Genomic DNA, 16,642 nt, shown 5'->3' with positions numbered 1-16,642 from the left:
GAAAAACAGAGTAGCCCTCCTCTATAGCTGACCCTAGATAGCTACTTTGCAAATCAAGCGTAATCATTTGTCAGTTCCTGTTGACAATTCCAAATATTATAATTAAATGAGGAATTAGAGTAAGCAGGAATTTTCAGCACCTTTTGCTGGATGATTAAGCATTCCTTCTGCTCATAACTCAGACCTGGCATTTTTCTTCCAGTGGCTGAGAGTGAGCTATTTTGGCTGGTTTGCAAGCCCTTAATCGAACAAATGGGGCCTCTTTGTGCTGAAATAAGAATAATGCAGGTATTAAGAGCAATTAACCCTGACTTTGTGATGGTTACAGGGTGTGTCTTTTGCAGCTTTTTGTTATGGAGAGCAAGTTGCTTACTTTAGACAGAAAGGCTTTACCTGTGATGTGTACTACCCCCTAGTGGCAACTCTAGGTAAACATGTCTTTTAAAAAAAGGTTGTTTAAAGAAGGTGTTTTTGCAGTGTAAAATTAAATAAAAACACTGTTTTATGATGATAGTTTAAAATGTAGAAGAAATACTAAAAGAAACAATCCCTTAAAAAACGTAGAAGAAATAGTAAGAGAAACATAATCCCTAATAAAATGCGATTGGAAGGAAACCAACAGCAACTTTAAATAAAATCACGTTAATGTTTGTTTTTTGTTTTAACAAGCAGGGGTGCATTAAAAGCAGATTTCCAAAAATTGCACCACAGTGGAGCATAAACTCCAGGGATGCGTACGTGTTGTGTAGGTGTTAGCAGTACTGCTCTCACTATACGTTCATTGAGCAGTAGCGCAACCCCAAGATAAGGACGGTTACTTAAAAAAAGGAGACGGCAATCTGGGGAGGCGAGCGAGAGAGCTATTGAGGTCATGGAGAGAGTTTCTTGGGTAGCCCTTGTTGGTTCCTTCTGACTGCCTGGACCAGACGACGGAATAAAATTGCAGGTTTATATTCTGTTTTGCGAAGCAAGCCGTCAACTGGATCCTTTTTTTGCCGTTTTAGATGCAGCCCACAATGCACCGCGCTGCTCAGTCTGCTAATTTGCATAGAGGGCTGTGAAAGTGAAACCGGAGAGGGTGGGAGGCGTCTTTTAAGCCTGGAGGCGTTTGCTTCCGCCAGGCAAGAGGCGGCCACTTCAGAGTTTGCAAACTGACGTAACTAGGTCACAGCGTCTCCTCTGCAGCTTTTCTCCCAGACTACAGTATTTCTGTCATGTCCCGAAAAGAGTAACTCATCCCTGAATAATCGTTAGAGCTGCCGTTCTGTGCACACTTAACATCGGAATAAATCCCACTGTGTGTGCCTTTCTTCTTCCCTGGAAAACTTGCATAGGCTTATTCTGTAAATGCCCAATATGCAGCCGCCGCTGCCCTGAAAGCCCTTTGTGAGGCTGCACATGCAAGCTTAGTATTTAATGATATTTTAAAGAAAGGCTGTTGGATTTACTCTGGCTGAGAAGAAGCCTTGCAGAACTTGGCTTCAGAGAATTATGGCTTCACAGCATATTTTGACAAAAACAATACCAACAATAGCTCCTATTTTTATATGTTGTGCCGTACAGAATCCTGCTACTGGTTCAGGGATTATTTATTTTGGAGTAAGATGAAGTGTTGAATAGAAACAGCATTCACAATAACTGGTAGAAGTGCTTCTAACACACTGTATTTATGGTCTTTACAACAACCTTGTAAGTTATGCCCACATCATTATCCTCATATTAAACAAGAGTTGCAGCTGAAATATACTGCATTTGTGTAAGATTACCTTATGAGTCCATAATTGAACTGAAATTTGAACTGTGCAGAGGGTGAACTGTCAGGCACCAGCCATTACGCTACATCAGTCAGAAAATGTTAAAACACATCCATAGTTGATATGGAGTGGTCTAGATCGGGGGTTCTCGGCCTTGGGTCCCCGGATGTTGTTGGACTTCAACTCCCATAATCCCCAGCCCCAGTGGCCTTTAGTTGGGGATTGTGGGAGTTGAGGTCCGGTGGCATCTGGGGACCCAGCATTGAGACTCCCTGGTCTAGATTGTGAAAACAGTATAGAGAAAAGGGTTACATTCCCACAACCCCCATAGTGTTGTTGCTCAGATCAAAATTAGAGCCACCCTACCCCTCCCCATGACTTCTTTAAAGGGGACATGTGTGTGTCTGCATGCACGCAAGCAAGCAAGCAAGCAGAGGAGATCAAATGATGGATTGTTATCCATATTGGTAACTCTTGTATGGGCTCCTTCCTCTGTTCATAAAAACTTGTAGGCTGCTGTAGCAGAACAGAGAAGAGACTGAACTACAAATCAGGAGGCCTCCAGTTCAAATCTCAGCTCAGCCATGGACACTTAAGCAACCCATCCTTGTCCCCTCATCTGCAGTGTGGAGATAATAGTTCTCACCTCGCAGGAGTCATAAGGATTGTGGGATAATATACATGAAGTGCTTTGGGCACTGGGAAGTACTATACACATGCCTATTGGTGTTGTGATAGACCAGGAGATCTGGTCTTGTGGTAAAGGTAAAGTTGTGCCATTGAGTTGGTGTCAACTCCTGGCGACCACAGAGCCATGTGGTTTTCTTTGGTAGACTATAGGAGGGGTTACCATTGCCATCTCCTGCACAGTGTGAGATGATGCCTTTCAGCATCTTCCTATATCGCTGCTGCCCAATACAGGTGTTTCCCATAGTCTGGGAAACATACTAGCAGGGATCCGAACTGGCAACCCCTTGGTCCTTAGGCAAGTTACTTCCCCACTGTGCCATTAGGTCTTGTGGTAGCAAGCATGAATTGTCCCCTTTGCTAAGTAGGGTCTATCTTGCTTTGCATTTGAATGTGAGGCTGACTACATGTGTGAGCACTAAGATATTCCCCTTGGGGGATGGGGCCACTCTGGGGAGAGTACCTGCCTGCTTGCATGTATAAGGTTCCATGCACCCTCCCTGGCAGCATCTCCAGATAGGGCTGGGAGAGATTCCTGCCTGCAGCCTTGGAGAGGCCACTGCCAGTTAGTGTAGACAATACTGAGCTAGATGGGCCAATGGTCTGACTCAGTAAAAGGCAGCTTCCTGTGTTCCTATGTTCCTATGATTGTTTAGAGTTGCCTTTGGCAGACTTGCAGAGTAATGCCACTAGAGTTTGATATGTTTTTATCTAAAGTGTTTCTAAAAGGTTGTTCAAGCTACATAATTTTATTTATGTTTAAATTGGTATATTGATTATTAAACATATATAATTCCTAAGATATTTTTATTTTGTCTTTTCATTGATTTTTTTTTAAAAATCACAAGACAGCATATTCATATTTAGGCTAAATTCTAAAAGAGTCGTGGTGGTGGAAAGGGGATAACTCACCCCGTACTGCTTTGCAATTGAAATGAGTATAGGCTATGCAGCAGCAGTGCTGGGTGGATTACACTGCTGGTCTATGACTATAATAAAGTCTGAATCTGAATCTCCTCCTGAGATTCAGCAGTAATGCCTGAACAAGAAATAGTGTTGCAGATATAGTTGACTCAATGGGGCTTTATTGGGATCAATCTGAAAACTAAAAAAATATCTCTAGGAATTGCTCCTTGACTTGCACTTGGAAATAGTGTCTGTGCACGCTTTTATGCAAGGATATTGCTAACAATGTGACAACAGTGGGAGCTACAGTGAGGTGAGTTGGCATAGCACTTGGAAGAAACAGCTTACGACTACAATTTTAGGCACACCTGTTATGCTTAGCTGGCAGATTCTGTTTTGTGTTTTCCTTGTGTACTGACAAGCTCTCTTCTTTACAGGTTGTCCTGCTGGGCTTGGACATCTTATCTGCGCTGGTGTCACGGCTCCAAGATAGATTTAAAGCCCAAACTGGCACAGGTGAGATAATTTAGCTAAATCCAAATGTTGCATGCTATTCTGTTTGGTTACTGCTCGGCTGATTGAATTAATAATATTTGCGGTTGCATTGGCAGACGGCAAAACACGAACTGGAGTCTGTACCTGGACTTCATTCTCCTGTTTGCCTATCCTTTCTATAACAACTGAAGAGAGTGCTAATTCCTGCAGTGATCTTCTGGTGATCTTCTTGGTGATCTTCTTTTTAACAGCCAGCAAACAGTGAAGGTGGATGCTGTCATGGCTGATATTCTATCTCCTATCTGTGGGGGCCTGCTTTTTCTAGAGGCTAGGGATGGGACAGAAATGGCCTCCTTTCAGATTTATGGGTGGTAACTATTGAAATGATGGATGGCTTTTTAGGTTGCAATCTGGAGCCCTACTCGAAATCCTATTTTTGCGTCCCTCTGCTTTCAAGCTTAGTTACATAGATAGAGGTGTGTGTGTGCGTGTGTGTGTATGAAAGCTGGGATTCTCAAATTCTGAATTATGCAAACTTTAGCATGTATATAGGCAGCCCTGTACATAGTTTCCAGTGGAGCACAGTATAGACCTGTGTGTAGGGTCTGGTATTCTATAAGCATAAGGCTGGATTTGTACAAGTTACAGGCCAATGGGAAAGCCCTTACTTGTGTCATTTTTCATGTGTGCCTGGTCACATTTAAATGCACTTACCACACTGTAATGGTCTATTATCACGTTAACATTAGCACTCCAGTGTTTGATGGTCTGGGCAGATGTGTTGCTGATACATGTGGTAAGTAAATTTTAAATACGGCTGGGTGTGCTTGGAAAGCTTACAGGTGTAAGACTGCATTTGTTGTGCTGGCTGCCATGATGTGGTCTAATGGGGCTGTAAGACTCTGTTCAGGGCTTCAGCAAAGCTGCTAATTAAGCTATCTGGTGGCTGCAGAAGCAGCATTACTGCATGTATCCCGTTTGTTGCGAATGGGGATAAATGCAGCAATGCTGCTTCCTAGGGCCTTTTCAAGCCTCTGAGAGGCCCAGGGGTAGAATGTTCATTTAAACTCCACCCCATTTCTCACTGGCTGACATACTGTGCAACATTGTGCATGTGGTGGAATCTAACATTTGTGCAGTTGTACAACCACAAGAATTGCACAAGTGGAGTTGTGTGACATTGCATCTATTACAGATAATGGCTGCACTGTCGTGCAACTCCATTTGTCAAATGTTTGCATCAACAGCAAACGTTATATGCCACTGCACTTGCAGCCTATCAGCTACTGCATCTTGTAATGCTCAAATACTGAAATAACTCTTGATCCTGGGCTTATACTGTATTTTAAATAATTAGTTTTACGGCCTTGGATGAAAAGGATTGATGTAGTCATTTTCAAATACCGAACCGTACTTGGATGGCGGGGGGGCCCAATTGGTGGGACCTGGGGCAACCTAATCCCCCTGCCCCAGGCCCTGCAGCTTCTGTAGTCGCCAGGTTTTTAAAGTGCTGGGTCTTGTCTTACAGCTTTGCTGCAGCCCTACGTGGAGCCTTATGGCTCCATGAGACTGTGCATCATGGCAGCCATATATATGGATGGCTTCAGCAGGGCTGCCATATTGTTTGCCTGTTGTCCAGGTTGAGCATCTGCTCCCTCAATAAGAGTAGATTGCCAGTGTCATCTACATTAAATCAAATGGGAGCTGATGGGTGTAGTGATAGAATTGTTGAAGTATTTATTTGTACTTTCATATTTGTGTTTCAACCCCTCCTTTTTAAAAAGAAAAAAATATATTGAAAAAAATTCTTCACCCCCATGAAAATGAACAATCCAGTGTAACAAACTCAGCAACAACGTAAGGATGGGAGAACACAAAGTTACTTATACACGTTAGAATCACATATATTTGAAGTGTGTAAGTAAAAGGTTTTTGACATATTAAAGGCTAAAAGGATTTGTGATGGTCTGGAAAGTTTCAGTGAAGGATTGTTATTGAAATAGCACATAAAAATCTGGACCACTTGGTAGTGACTGAGTCGGGCTTTTCTGAACAATACCTATTTTATGACCAGTCTTGCTTTTTGTCCCCAGTGCTACCGAGTTTAATTGATAGACTGGGAGATTCAAAAGACTCTGTGCGAGAGCAGGATCAAGCGCTGCTGCTAAAAATCATGGAGCAAACTGCTAACCCTCAGGTGAGTTCTTGGAAATACCTGCTAACCCTCAGGTGAGTTCTTCAATATATAAGCAAGTAGCTACTAGAAAAACAAACCTAGGGATTTGTAGTTGTGACCACATAGTGAACTCTGCTTTCCAGATAGGCTGGATGCTGCCTCCCTGCCAAATGCGGTAAGCTGACTTGATGGCAGTGTTGTTTTCTCTGTACTAAGTATGCAAACTAGGGGGCGGGAATAGTAGTAGATAGTTTTCAGTAGGCTTGAGAATTGCCTCTAATTTTTATGATCAGTGAGTGGAAAGAGTTTTGTCCTGGGCATCATCATCAAGTCAGTGTGTGCACATAACTCTCTCACTCGCTCACTCACTCTCACACACAAGCATGTTCGTGCCGCGCAAAATTTTTAACACCCCCCCGCGAGGGGTGGAGCCACTGCAGCCTTCTGCCCCCCCCCCCACCGCAGCCTTCTGCCTCCCCGTACCCCAGTTCTGGTCTCTCTGGGAGAAAGTGGAGGTTCAGCCAGCGTGAGGTGGTGCGATGGTGACTTGGCCAGGGAGAAGAGGAAAGTGTGGCAAAGGGAGAGGGGAAACGGGATTCTGGGGTGTTGGGTGGCAGTGGCGGGTACAGCAGAGACTGCGTGCCCGCCAGAAACTGCTGTGTGGGGGCCTGGGAGATGGTGCACATGCATGCGTGCACCTTAGAGGGAACAGTGGTAAGAGGGTGTTACAGAAGTGTGTTTGTTTTAATTAATTATATTTGTGCACCACCCCAAAATTCTGTCTCTGGCTGGTTTATAGCAACATAAAACAGATTAAAACAGAAATTAGAACCTTAAAACAATTTAAAACCACAAGTCTGGTTAAAAAGCATGGGTGAATAAATGTATCTTTAGAGACTTTTTGAAAGTTGTCAAGAGATGGGGAGGCTCTTAATTCAGCAGAGTGCACATTAGGGATGTGCATGCACCTGTTTGGAAGCATTTTTACGGGCCTCTGAACCGGTTCGAACACGGGTTTGAAGGTGGGGGGGGGTAACTTTAGGGGCGGGGGAGGGTGCACTCCCCCCTCGTGTTCCCCCCACTGGCGCTCGCTTAAAAACCAGTCCGGAAGTGATTGGAAGTAGCATGTGCGCATGTCGGGTGCATGTACATCGTGCTTGCTCGTGCGCCCAATGTGTACATGCACATGTGCCCAATGTGCTCACGCACATGCGCTACTTCCGGTCTGAAGGGCGGCAGGGGGTTACCCTGTTTCCCTGCTGAACCATTTTTAAGCAAGTGCCGGTGGGGGAAACGTGGCCGAGGTGTGTGTGTAAGTGCACCCTCCCCCGCCCTTAATGTTATCCCTCGCCACCTTTGAACTGGCCCCCGCTGGTTCCGTGCATATCCCTAGAGCACATTTCAGAGTCTCAGGGTGGCAACAGGGAAGGTCTGTCCCTGTTTAGCCACCAGATGAGCTGGTGGTTTTCAATGGGTGAGGTTTTCACTGGGTGATGGGGCTCATAGTCAAAATGATGTTCTCTCGGATACCCAGGGCCTAAGCTGTTTAGTGCTTTATAAATTATAACCAACGCCTTGTATTTTGCCCAGACACTTATTGGTAGCTAGTGTAGTTCTTTCAGTACATTAGTAATATGGTCTCTGAGATGACCCGGAGAACAACCTGGCTGCTGCATTCTGTACCAACAGCAATTTCTGTACTACGTACAAAGGCAGCCCCACATAGACCATATTGCATTACTCAAGTCTGGAGGTTACCAGCATATGAACTACTGTTCTGGGGTCGTTTATCTCAAGAAACAGACACCGCTGACATATTAGCTGAAACTGATAGAAAGCACCTCTGGCCACTGCCGAACCTGAGACACCAGGGAGAGGTTTGGATCCACTCCCAGATTGTGTACCTGTTCCTTCTGGGGAAGTGTAACCCCATACAGAACCAGCAGATCAAAATTGTCCCCCAAGTTCTGATTTGGGTGTCATTAGCATACTGATAATACCCTGTACCAAATCTCTGAATGATCTCTCCTATCGGTTTCCTGTAGATGTTAGAGAGCATTGGAGACAGTATAGAGTCCTGTGGGATGCCATATAAAAGTTCACCTTTTGAAGAACATCTCCAAAGGACACCATGTGGAATCTGCCCAAGACGTAGGAGCAGAACCACTGCAAAGCACTCCCAACCCTCTCAGATGGTCCAGAAGGATCCTATGGTTGATCAGAAAGGACCAACAGTGTCACACTCACTCTGTCAATTCCCTGTTGAAGATCATCCATCAGGCTGAACAAGGCTATGGGGTGGCCGAACAAGGCCACCCCATAGCCCTCCTGATAGCCAGTTTGAAATGGGTATAGATCCTTAAACCATCTGGTTAAGGTTGGGATTACAACCACTTGTAATCCCAAGCGATACGTGCGGCAAAGAAGCAATTCTTTTCTGCCCACATTGCTTCTGCGAGTTCATATCCAGCGGAGTTGTTCAGGGTGGTGTGGGGCCTAGTATATGCCTCCTCTCCCTTGAACCAGAATTTGGAAGCATCAGTCACCCGCTGTGATGTGTTTAATGAATTTTTCGCAGACAAAATCTCTCGGATTTGGGCTGACCTAGATGGAGACTCCACAATTAATTTGATGTCTGAACTGGAGGTGTCCAACAACTCCTCTTATGCCATTCGACTAGATCAATTTCAGTTTGTGACTCCTGAGGATGTGGACAAGCTGCTTGGATCGGTGAGGCCTACCACTTGCTCTCTTGACTCTTGTCCAACATGGCTTATTCTATCTATCAGGGAGGCTGTTGTAGGCGGCCTAGTAGAAATCATAAATGCTTCTCTGAAGGAGGGCAAGATGCCTCCTTGTCTTAAGGAGGCAATTATTAGACCTCTTCTAAAGAAGCCTGCATTCGATCCCTCAGAGTTGAGCAATTGGCTCAACTCCCTCAGAGTTGAGCCAACCTCCCGTGGCTGGGCAAGGTAATTGGCCTCTCAGCTCCAGGCGGTCTTGGAGGAAACTGATTATTTAGACCCATTTCAGACTGGTTTTCAGGCAGGCTATGGGGTGGAGACTGCCTTGGTCGGCCTGATGGGTGATCTCCAATTGGGAATTGACAGAGGAAGTGTGACTGTGTTGGTCCTTTTGGACCTCTCGGCGGCTTTCGATACTATCAACCATAGTATCCTTCTGGACTGTCTGAAGGGGTTGGGGGTGGGAGGCACTGTTTTACAGTGGTTCCACTCCTACCTCTCAGATAGGTTCCAGATGGTGTCGATTGGAGGTTGTTGCTCTTCAAAATCTGAGCTTAAGTATGGTGTCCCTCAAGGCTCCATACTTTCTCCAATGCTTTTTAACATCTACATGAAACCGCTGGGAGAGATCATCAGGGGATTTGGAGCTGGGTGTTATCAGTATGCTGATGACACCCAGATCTACTTCTCCTTGTCAACCTCTTCAGGTGATGGCATATCCTCCCTAGGCTAGGAGAGGAGATCTGGTCTAGGAGAGGAGAGCTGGTCTTGTGGTAGCAAGCATGACTTGTCCCCATAGCTAAGCAGGGTCTGCCCTGGTTGCATCTGAATGGGAGACTTGATGTGTGAGCACTGCAAGATATTCCCCTCAGGGGATGAAGCCGCTCTGAGAAGAGCAGAAGGTTTCAAGTTTGCTCCCTGGCTTCTCCAAGATAGGGCTGAGAGAGATTCCTGCCTGCAACCTTGGAGAAGCTGCTGCCAGTCTGTGAAGACAATACTGAGCTAGATAGACCAATGTTCTGACTCAGTATATGGCAGTTTCCTATGTTCCCTAAATGCCTGCCTGGAAGCAGTAATGGGCTGCTTGAGGAAGAATAAACTGAAGTTGAATCCAGATAAGACGGAGGTACTTATTGTGCGGGGTCAGAACTCCAGAGACTATTTTGATCTACCTGTTCTGGATGGGGTCACACTTCCCCAGAAGGAACAGGTCCACAGTCTGGGAGTGCTTCTGGATCCACACCTCTCCTTGGTTTCTCAGGTTGATGCGGTGGCCAGGGGTGCTTTCTATCGGCTCCGGCTGATACGCCAGCTGTGCCCGTTTCTCGAGATCAGTGACCTCAAAACGGTGGTACATTTGTTGGTAACCTCCAGACTTGACTTCTGTAATGCGCTCTACATGGAGCTGCCTTTGTACGTAGTTCGGAAACTTCAGTTGGTTCAGAATGCGGCAGCCAGGTTGGTCTCCGGGTCGTCTCGGAGTCACCACATTACTCCTTTGCTGATGGAATTACACTGGCTGCCTATAGGTTTCTGGGCAAAATACAAAGTGCTAGTTATAACTTATAAAGCCCTAAATGGCTTAGGTCCTGGGTATTTAAGAGAGCGTCTTCTTTGCTATGAACTCCACCGCCCATTGAGGTCGTCTGAGGAGGTCTGTCTGCAGCTACCGCCAACTCGTTTGGTGGTCACACAGAGACGGGCCTTCTCGGCTGCTGCCCCAAGATTGTGGAATGTGCTCCCTGCTGAGTTACGATCCTCCCCATCTCTGGCTATTTTTAAAAAACATTTGAAAACCTGTTTTTTTACCCAAGCTTTCTCAGGTTTTTAGTAAAAAATACTGTTAGTTTAATTTTATGGTTTTTAAATTATTGTATTGTTTTAACTTTATATATGTGTTTTATGTTGAATTTTATATGTGTTTTATTTGTTGTTGGCCGCCCAGAGATGTAAGTTTGGGCGGGGTATAAATTTGATAAATAAATAAATAACTATAAATAAATAATAGATAATCAGTTTTCTCCAGGACTGCCTGGAGCTAAGCACTCTCTCAATTCGCTTGCCCAACAATGGAAGGTTGGAGACAGGCCTATAGTTGCTTAGTTTTGAGGGATCCAATGCAGGCTTCTTCAGAAGAGGTCTAATGATTGCTTTATTAAGACAGGAAGGCATCCTGTCCTCCTACCAGGCCTTTTACAACAACCCCCTTGCCAGATAGTATAAGCCATGTCGGAGAAGGGTCAAGAGAGAGGTGGTAGGCCGTACCATTCCAAACAGCTTATTCACATCATCAGGAATAGCTAACACTGAAGTTAACAGAGGAGTTAGAATTGGGATTCTTTACAAAATCTGAATGCAGCTAAGGAATAGACTGAAACCTATGTATTATTTTAAAGAACCTTGACCCTTGACCCTTCATCATCCTTGGGTAATGAAAAGTCTTAAAATAAGTATCTATGTAACATTAAGAGAGCTCTCCCTACAATTGTTCTCTGATACTAAGGGTGAAATCCTACGCACACTTACTAGGGAGTAAGCCCCATTGAACTCTGTGAGACTAACTTTTGAACAAGAATGAATAGAACTGTGCTACAAGCTTAGAACTTTCAAGAAAATGAGGGATGCAGAGTTAGGAGAAGCACCACTATTTTCCATTGGCTGCATTCATACATAATGCCAAGCCATGCAAGCCAGAGATTGCTTTGTTATAGCAACCTAGCAATTTGCCCCTTTGTGGTGTAAGCCATAGAGCATCATGTGTCTTGTAAGGTGTTCTTCCTAGGAAATGAAGATGATGCTAGGAAGAAGAGCCTGCTTCAGACACAGCTAGCATCTACTAATTATGATTTTGCCATAGAAGTACGAATATGAATTCATAGAATCCATACATAATAGTATACTAATAGCCTTTGGCATATGAAATTGTATCCTCATATTACTCGTTACCATAGATTAGCATAGAGTATTTAGGATCAAGAGATGTAAAACTTCAGCTTGTCTAGATTAGTCTCTTATTTTCTTGTCTCTCTGTGGCAGTATGTATGGGACAGGATTTTGGGAGGATTCAAACACAAGAATTTCCGGACGAGAGAAGGGATTTGCCTCTGCCTTATTGCAACGCTCAATGCGTAAGTTGGGGCTCATAGCACATTTTTGTTGAATATCTGTGTGCAGAAAGTTTTTAAAATACTCAGTACACATCCCCTCTCCCTTCTGTCTTTTTAGATCTGGAGCTCAGAGTTTAACTCTGAGCAAGATTGTGCCACATATATGTAACTTACTTGGAGATCCAAACAGCCAGGTGAGTCCTCAGTGAAACACTTTCATTAAATATTTATCTCTGGGAGAGGGATGCCCATGATTGACAGGAAGGCTCCTATAAATACATCTAAATGCAATAAATTTGGCTGAAAAACATAAATTGCAAGCTTTGAAGTTTCTCGTTTGTTGAATCTGGAGCATGGTGATATCTGCTTTTGTACTGATGTTAAGGCCTCAGTCTTAAATTGATTGTATGACTGAGTATTGAATTGATTTCAGTGAGGATTTAACTGTAAACTATGCAGATTAACTTGCATACATTTTGATTTGCATAATTTATTCTGGTCCTGCTAGTAATGGGAAGTAACAAGGCAACCCTTCATGGCATGGAAATGTTGTCCTGACCTCTTGAAGCCCTGTTTAAACCCTAAGTTTGGTCTCTGAGATTCCAGCAGGCATTGTTCACATATGTCCAAACCTATCTTCTTTTCCTTTAGGGCTAAAAACAAGGGATGTGCACAAACTCTCCGTTGGGTGGTTCAGCGGCAGCAGGGGGTATTTACCCTTAAAGCGCTGGGTGGGTACACTCCAACCTGCATTTCCCGTGCTGACGCTGCTGCCAAAATTGCTGGTGTGGGGCAGCAGCGTACCTCCTTGCCGGTTTAACACTTCCGGTTTGACACTGACTGGGGCAGCAAGGAGGTATGTTGCCTCCCCATGCCTGCAATTTTGGCTCCAGCAGGGAAAATGCAGCGAGGTGGGGGATAAGCGCACTCTCCCAGCTCCTTAAAGGTCACACACAGACACACACACACACACACACACACACACACACACACACACACACACACCCTGCTGCTGAACTGGGCCAAATGCTGGACCTCCTAACTGGTTTGTGGTGGAAGAAAGCAACGATTCTTGGGATGGTGAATACTATATCCAGTATCAAATTCCATGTTGTGGTGGAATTGAGGAATATTTACTCGTCTGCTTATGTTGAACTGATTTTCTTGACTGTAATGGGCAAGCTTCTATGCCTTACTGAATTTCATAGAGAAATAAAACATAAGCAGATACTGTTTTATGCAACCAGCTCTTACTGATAAGAGTATGCAAGCTTTCATGTTTCACAGAACCCTTCTGTATGAAGGCTGCTGAGAAGCTTTGTCCACAGATACTATTTCAATGATGGATGGACTACTCTTGCTTTTCTGGGTATGAGCAATGAGTATGTGTGCAAATGAGTTCCTCTTAGCCCTTCTAAGCCTAAATCCCACATAAGTCAATAAAACATTTCCCGAAGTGATCTTTATTGACACTGCCAGAAAATTAAGGTATAATATCTATTCAGATTCATATATTGTAAGAAATAAACCACTTGGCTGAGATTAAATCAGTGTTCTATCAATGTAATACATTTGGGCAGGGATTATAGCTAGCCTTTGCCAAAGGGGATGGGACTGCATGATCTGTCAAGACATTATTTGTCTCTTACTGCTGCCTGTTTTCTTATCAAGTTATACCATTAAAGCTGTTGTGAGTGTATTGTGGATCAGTATTGCCCTCTACTGGTTGAATCTCTTAGAACAGAAAAGATTCTTGGTTTAAATTGGTTCCTCTCTGAATTAAAGTTGTGGTTGGCTTTAAGAGGGGAAATCCTTTGTTTTCTAATAGCAGGTCATTTTAAAACTGTTCTGCTTTCTCTGAATACTTTATAGTATTTAACATATTTCAGTGCTTTTAGTGAAAGCTGACAGATAATACTAAAGATAAGTTTCATCAGCGCTTCATGTCTTGTCTTCCAGTAGTAACACATTTATTGTGTTGTAGGAAATAGTGGCAATGGTGTTATTAATTGCACTCAGCACTGTGATTAATGTGTGGGCCTGAGGGAAAGCTCTTGTTTCTGGAAGAGGCAGATGGGAGGAGAGAATTTGCACTCCTTTGCCAAAGGTGGGGTGGTGATGATGAACCCTCACGCTGCTTCCTGTGGTGCTGGGAAAGGAACACTCTCTACAGTACCAAGGTGAACCCCACCACAAACCTTAGCGGGGTGCTAACCAATGCAGGAGAGAGTCCGTGGAAGTCGTTTGCGGGCCCCCTCATACCTAGAGCTGGCTGTACTGCAGAGTTACTCTATCAAGTGTGGTGTGATTTTGATAAAGGATTTACTCAGAAAAGTTGAGAGAATTATGAAAATTAGAGTAATCCTCTTGAGTTCAACTCCATGTAATTACTCAAGGTGGTGTTTTGGGTTTAGCTTCCTTAAGCTCAGCATTATTTCCTCGTGATGATCATTTTCTCCACGAAGCCATACTTGGTTTCATGGAGGATCTTCTCCTTCCCGCACCTCCCTACAAACTGTGTTTCACTTGGACTCCTTACATGCTACTGTACTTTGTTTCATCCTCTGGTTAGCCGGTGGGAAGGAAAGGTTTTCTTCAGTGTTGTAACACTCCTTTACTTTACTTGGAAGGAAGAATAAAGGATACATTGTGGATGAATAGGAAGAAGCAGGGTGGGGAAGAGATGTAAATTTTTGAATCCAAATTGATTTGCAAGGCTGAAAGCATGTCTTCAGCATCCCCATCCTATGGTAGCCTAAAACGATATGCTGTACCATGCTTTTACTGGTCTAAGCTAGGGATTCCCATTAGGTTTAGACATACAATCAAAAGTCAGCAAAGTGGACTTCTTTATTTCCTCTGTTGGTTTTGACTCCTTCCTCAGCCATCAGTCTGTGTGCTTGGTAGAATCCAGGAAAAATCATGGAAGCTAAGCCCCATTGTTGCTTTCAGTGGAACTTAGTTGTGGCTAATATATACTGAGGCTGTTTATTTGCTAAGCGTGGCATGATCTGGGAGCATCTAATCCCATAGCACTGGTAAAGTTAAGGAAGTGTGGACTGATACCACTGTTGGATCACTGCACGCTCTCTATAAGCTGCTTTGAGCTTCCTAAAGGAAGAGTTGGACAGAAGTGTAATAAATACACGTTCTTAAATTGGTGTTCAAATCTCTTTAATGTGGGTTTATTACAGATGCAACATTTTGATGAGCAGAGGGCAAATCCCCACATACCTGCACAGTCATCTTTGGAGAGAAGCAAACAAGAGGGAATGCCAGTGTGCTTGCAAGCTATGACATTGGGTTGTACAAGGAAAACACTAGTACCCATGGCTTCTAGTAACTTGCATGTAAGCTGTATCCTATCCCAGAATTTGAAATGATGCCTCCTCTTTTTCTAGTACAGTGAGCCCCAAGAGCTGCCTTTCTGGCATACACTAGATCAAGGGTTCCAACCTGTGATGCTCCAGATGTTGATGAACTACAACTCCCATCATCCCCAGCTACAGTTTCTTGTGGCTGGGGATGATGGGAGTTGTTGTTCAGCAACATCTGGAGCGCCACAGGTTGTGAATCCCAGTGCTAGATAAACTGATTTGCTACGTGTCATGTAAGATTGTCCTGTGAAACTGGAGGCTTGTGTTCTCTGTCTCCATCAGAAGTTGGTAGAATGCTTAAGGCCAGTTACGTAGGAGTCCAGGTTCCAGAACCTTGCCAGTGAAGCAGTTGTGCTCTTGGACAGAGCGACAGTTGAAAAGACATAGGTGAGTTATTTAGGGTGAGGTGCTAGAAGTGCCCTTCAGCATACATAGTCCGCCCCTCCATTCACTAAATTCCTCCAGCTGTCTTGGGGTTTCACAGCAAGTTGGAAGAGTATCCGTAATCTTGCATCACAGTCTTGTCCTGTATGCGTAGTTACCACGGCGATAGAAAAAGCCATGCTGGGCCTGCAGGAAAAAGAGGGACAGTGTAGAAGAACTGTTTTGGGATGGGGGTAGGGGTGGGGAGAGGTGTAATTCGGAAAGCTGGTGAAATGGATGTTGATTTGACCTTAAAGAAACAACATAGAACAGAGGATGGTGTCGAAAAGTTTACACTGTTGTGAGGAAGGGATATAGGGTATGTATGTAATCCTTGAGTGGATTTTGATCTGCTTTTAAATTTGAGTTATTCCTCCTGAAAGTGTTCAGTCAGTGCTAAGCAAAATCAGGTACCCATATTATAACAAAAATTCCCAAGGTTACTAAAATAATACTTTCATTCAGACCAAATAATTTTTACAGTGCAGCACACTAGCTCTTGAGTTATGCAGAACTTTTCTTCAGAAATTAAAGAAGAACTTTCAGAATGAGGGAGGAAGGAAGGAAATAGATGCTTCTGTGTTTGGACTTAAGTTTGCAGAAGGTCCTGTATGTGGGAAGATGTCAGGCAGAGATTCGGCCTGTGTGCTGCCACTAAGCTCTAGCCAAAGCAGGGATTGTGAGGAAAACCTGATAGACCAGTGAGGAAGCCCCTCTCTTCACAACAACACTGTAGAGCAGGATGCAAGATACTTACCACCTGGCCTCTGTATAGATTTGCTCACTAGCTGCAGGAACAAAATAGCACTGCAGCTGCTGTTTCATGTAACAGACTACCTTTACTTTGCCTTTGTCTCTGCCTTCACCTTGACCTCCTTATTTAAATTACTTGAACATTTTCTCCCTTTTGGAAGAAGTAAAGGTAAAGTGTGCCATCAAGTCGATTTTGACTCCTGGCGCCCACAGAGCCCTG

General features: G+C 44.1%; 1 protein-coding gene and 1 non-coding gene across 41 annotated transcripts in view; one reads left to right on the top strand and one right to left on the bottom strand.

Annotated features, from left to right (window-relative positions):
- The window catches only part of CLASP1 (cytoplasmic linker associated protein 1), a 314,919-nt gene that overhangs the window by 95,790 nt on the left and 202,487 nt on the right, over positions 1–16,642 (top strand). For 36 of the 40 annotated variants that reach the window (XM_053312677.1, XM_053312569.1, XM_053312671.1 and 33 more), the window contains 4 exons: positions 3,785–3,863; positions 5,936–6,039; positions 11,799–11,890; positions 11,988–12,063. In XM_053312677.1, the coding sequence (XP_053168652.1) occupies positions 3,785–3,863; positions 5,936–6,039; positions 11,799–11,890; positions 11,988–12,063 (351 nt within the window). Of the gene's footprint in view, positions 1–1,395; positions 1,690–3,784; positions 3,864–5,935; positions 6,040–11,798; positions 11,891–11,987; positions 12,064–15,183; positions 15,220–15,587; positions 15,634–15,909; positions 15,989–16,642 lie in introns of those variants that run through there. The other 4 variants (XM_053312585.1, XM_053312608.1, XM_053312610.1 and 1 more) reach the window with 4 other exon arrangements.
- LOC128341390 (U4atac minor spliceosomal RNA) lies at positions 690–815 on the bottom strand. The gene has a single exon (XR_008314395.1). It is a non-coding gene; the product is annotated as a U4atac minor spliceosomal RNA (small nuclear RNA).

Source organism: Hemicordylus capensis, chromosome 1 (genome assembly GCF_027244095.1).
Source record: "Hemicordylus capensis ecotype Gifberg chromosome 1, rHemCap1.1.pri, whole genome shotgun sequence".
Lineage (NCBI taxonomy): Eukaryota > Metazoa > Chordata > Lepidosauria > Squamata > Cordylidae > Hemicordylus > Hemicordylus capensis.
This window is presented reverse-complemented; position numbering and strand designations above follow the sequence as displayed.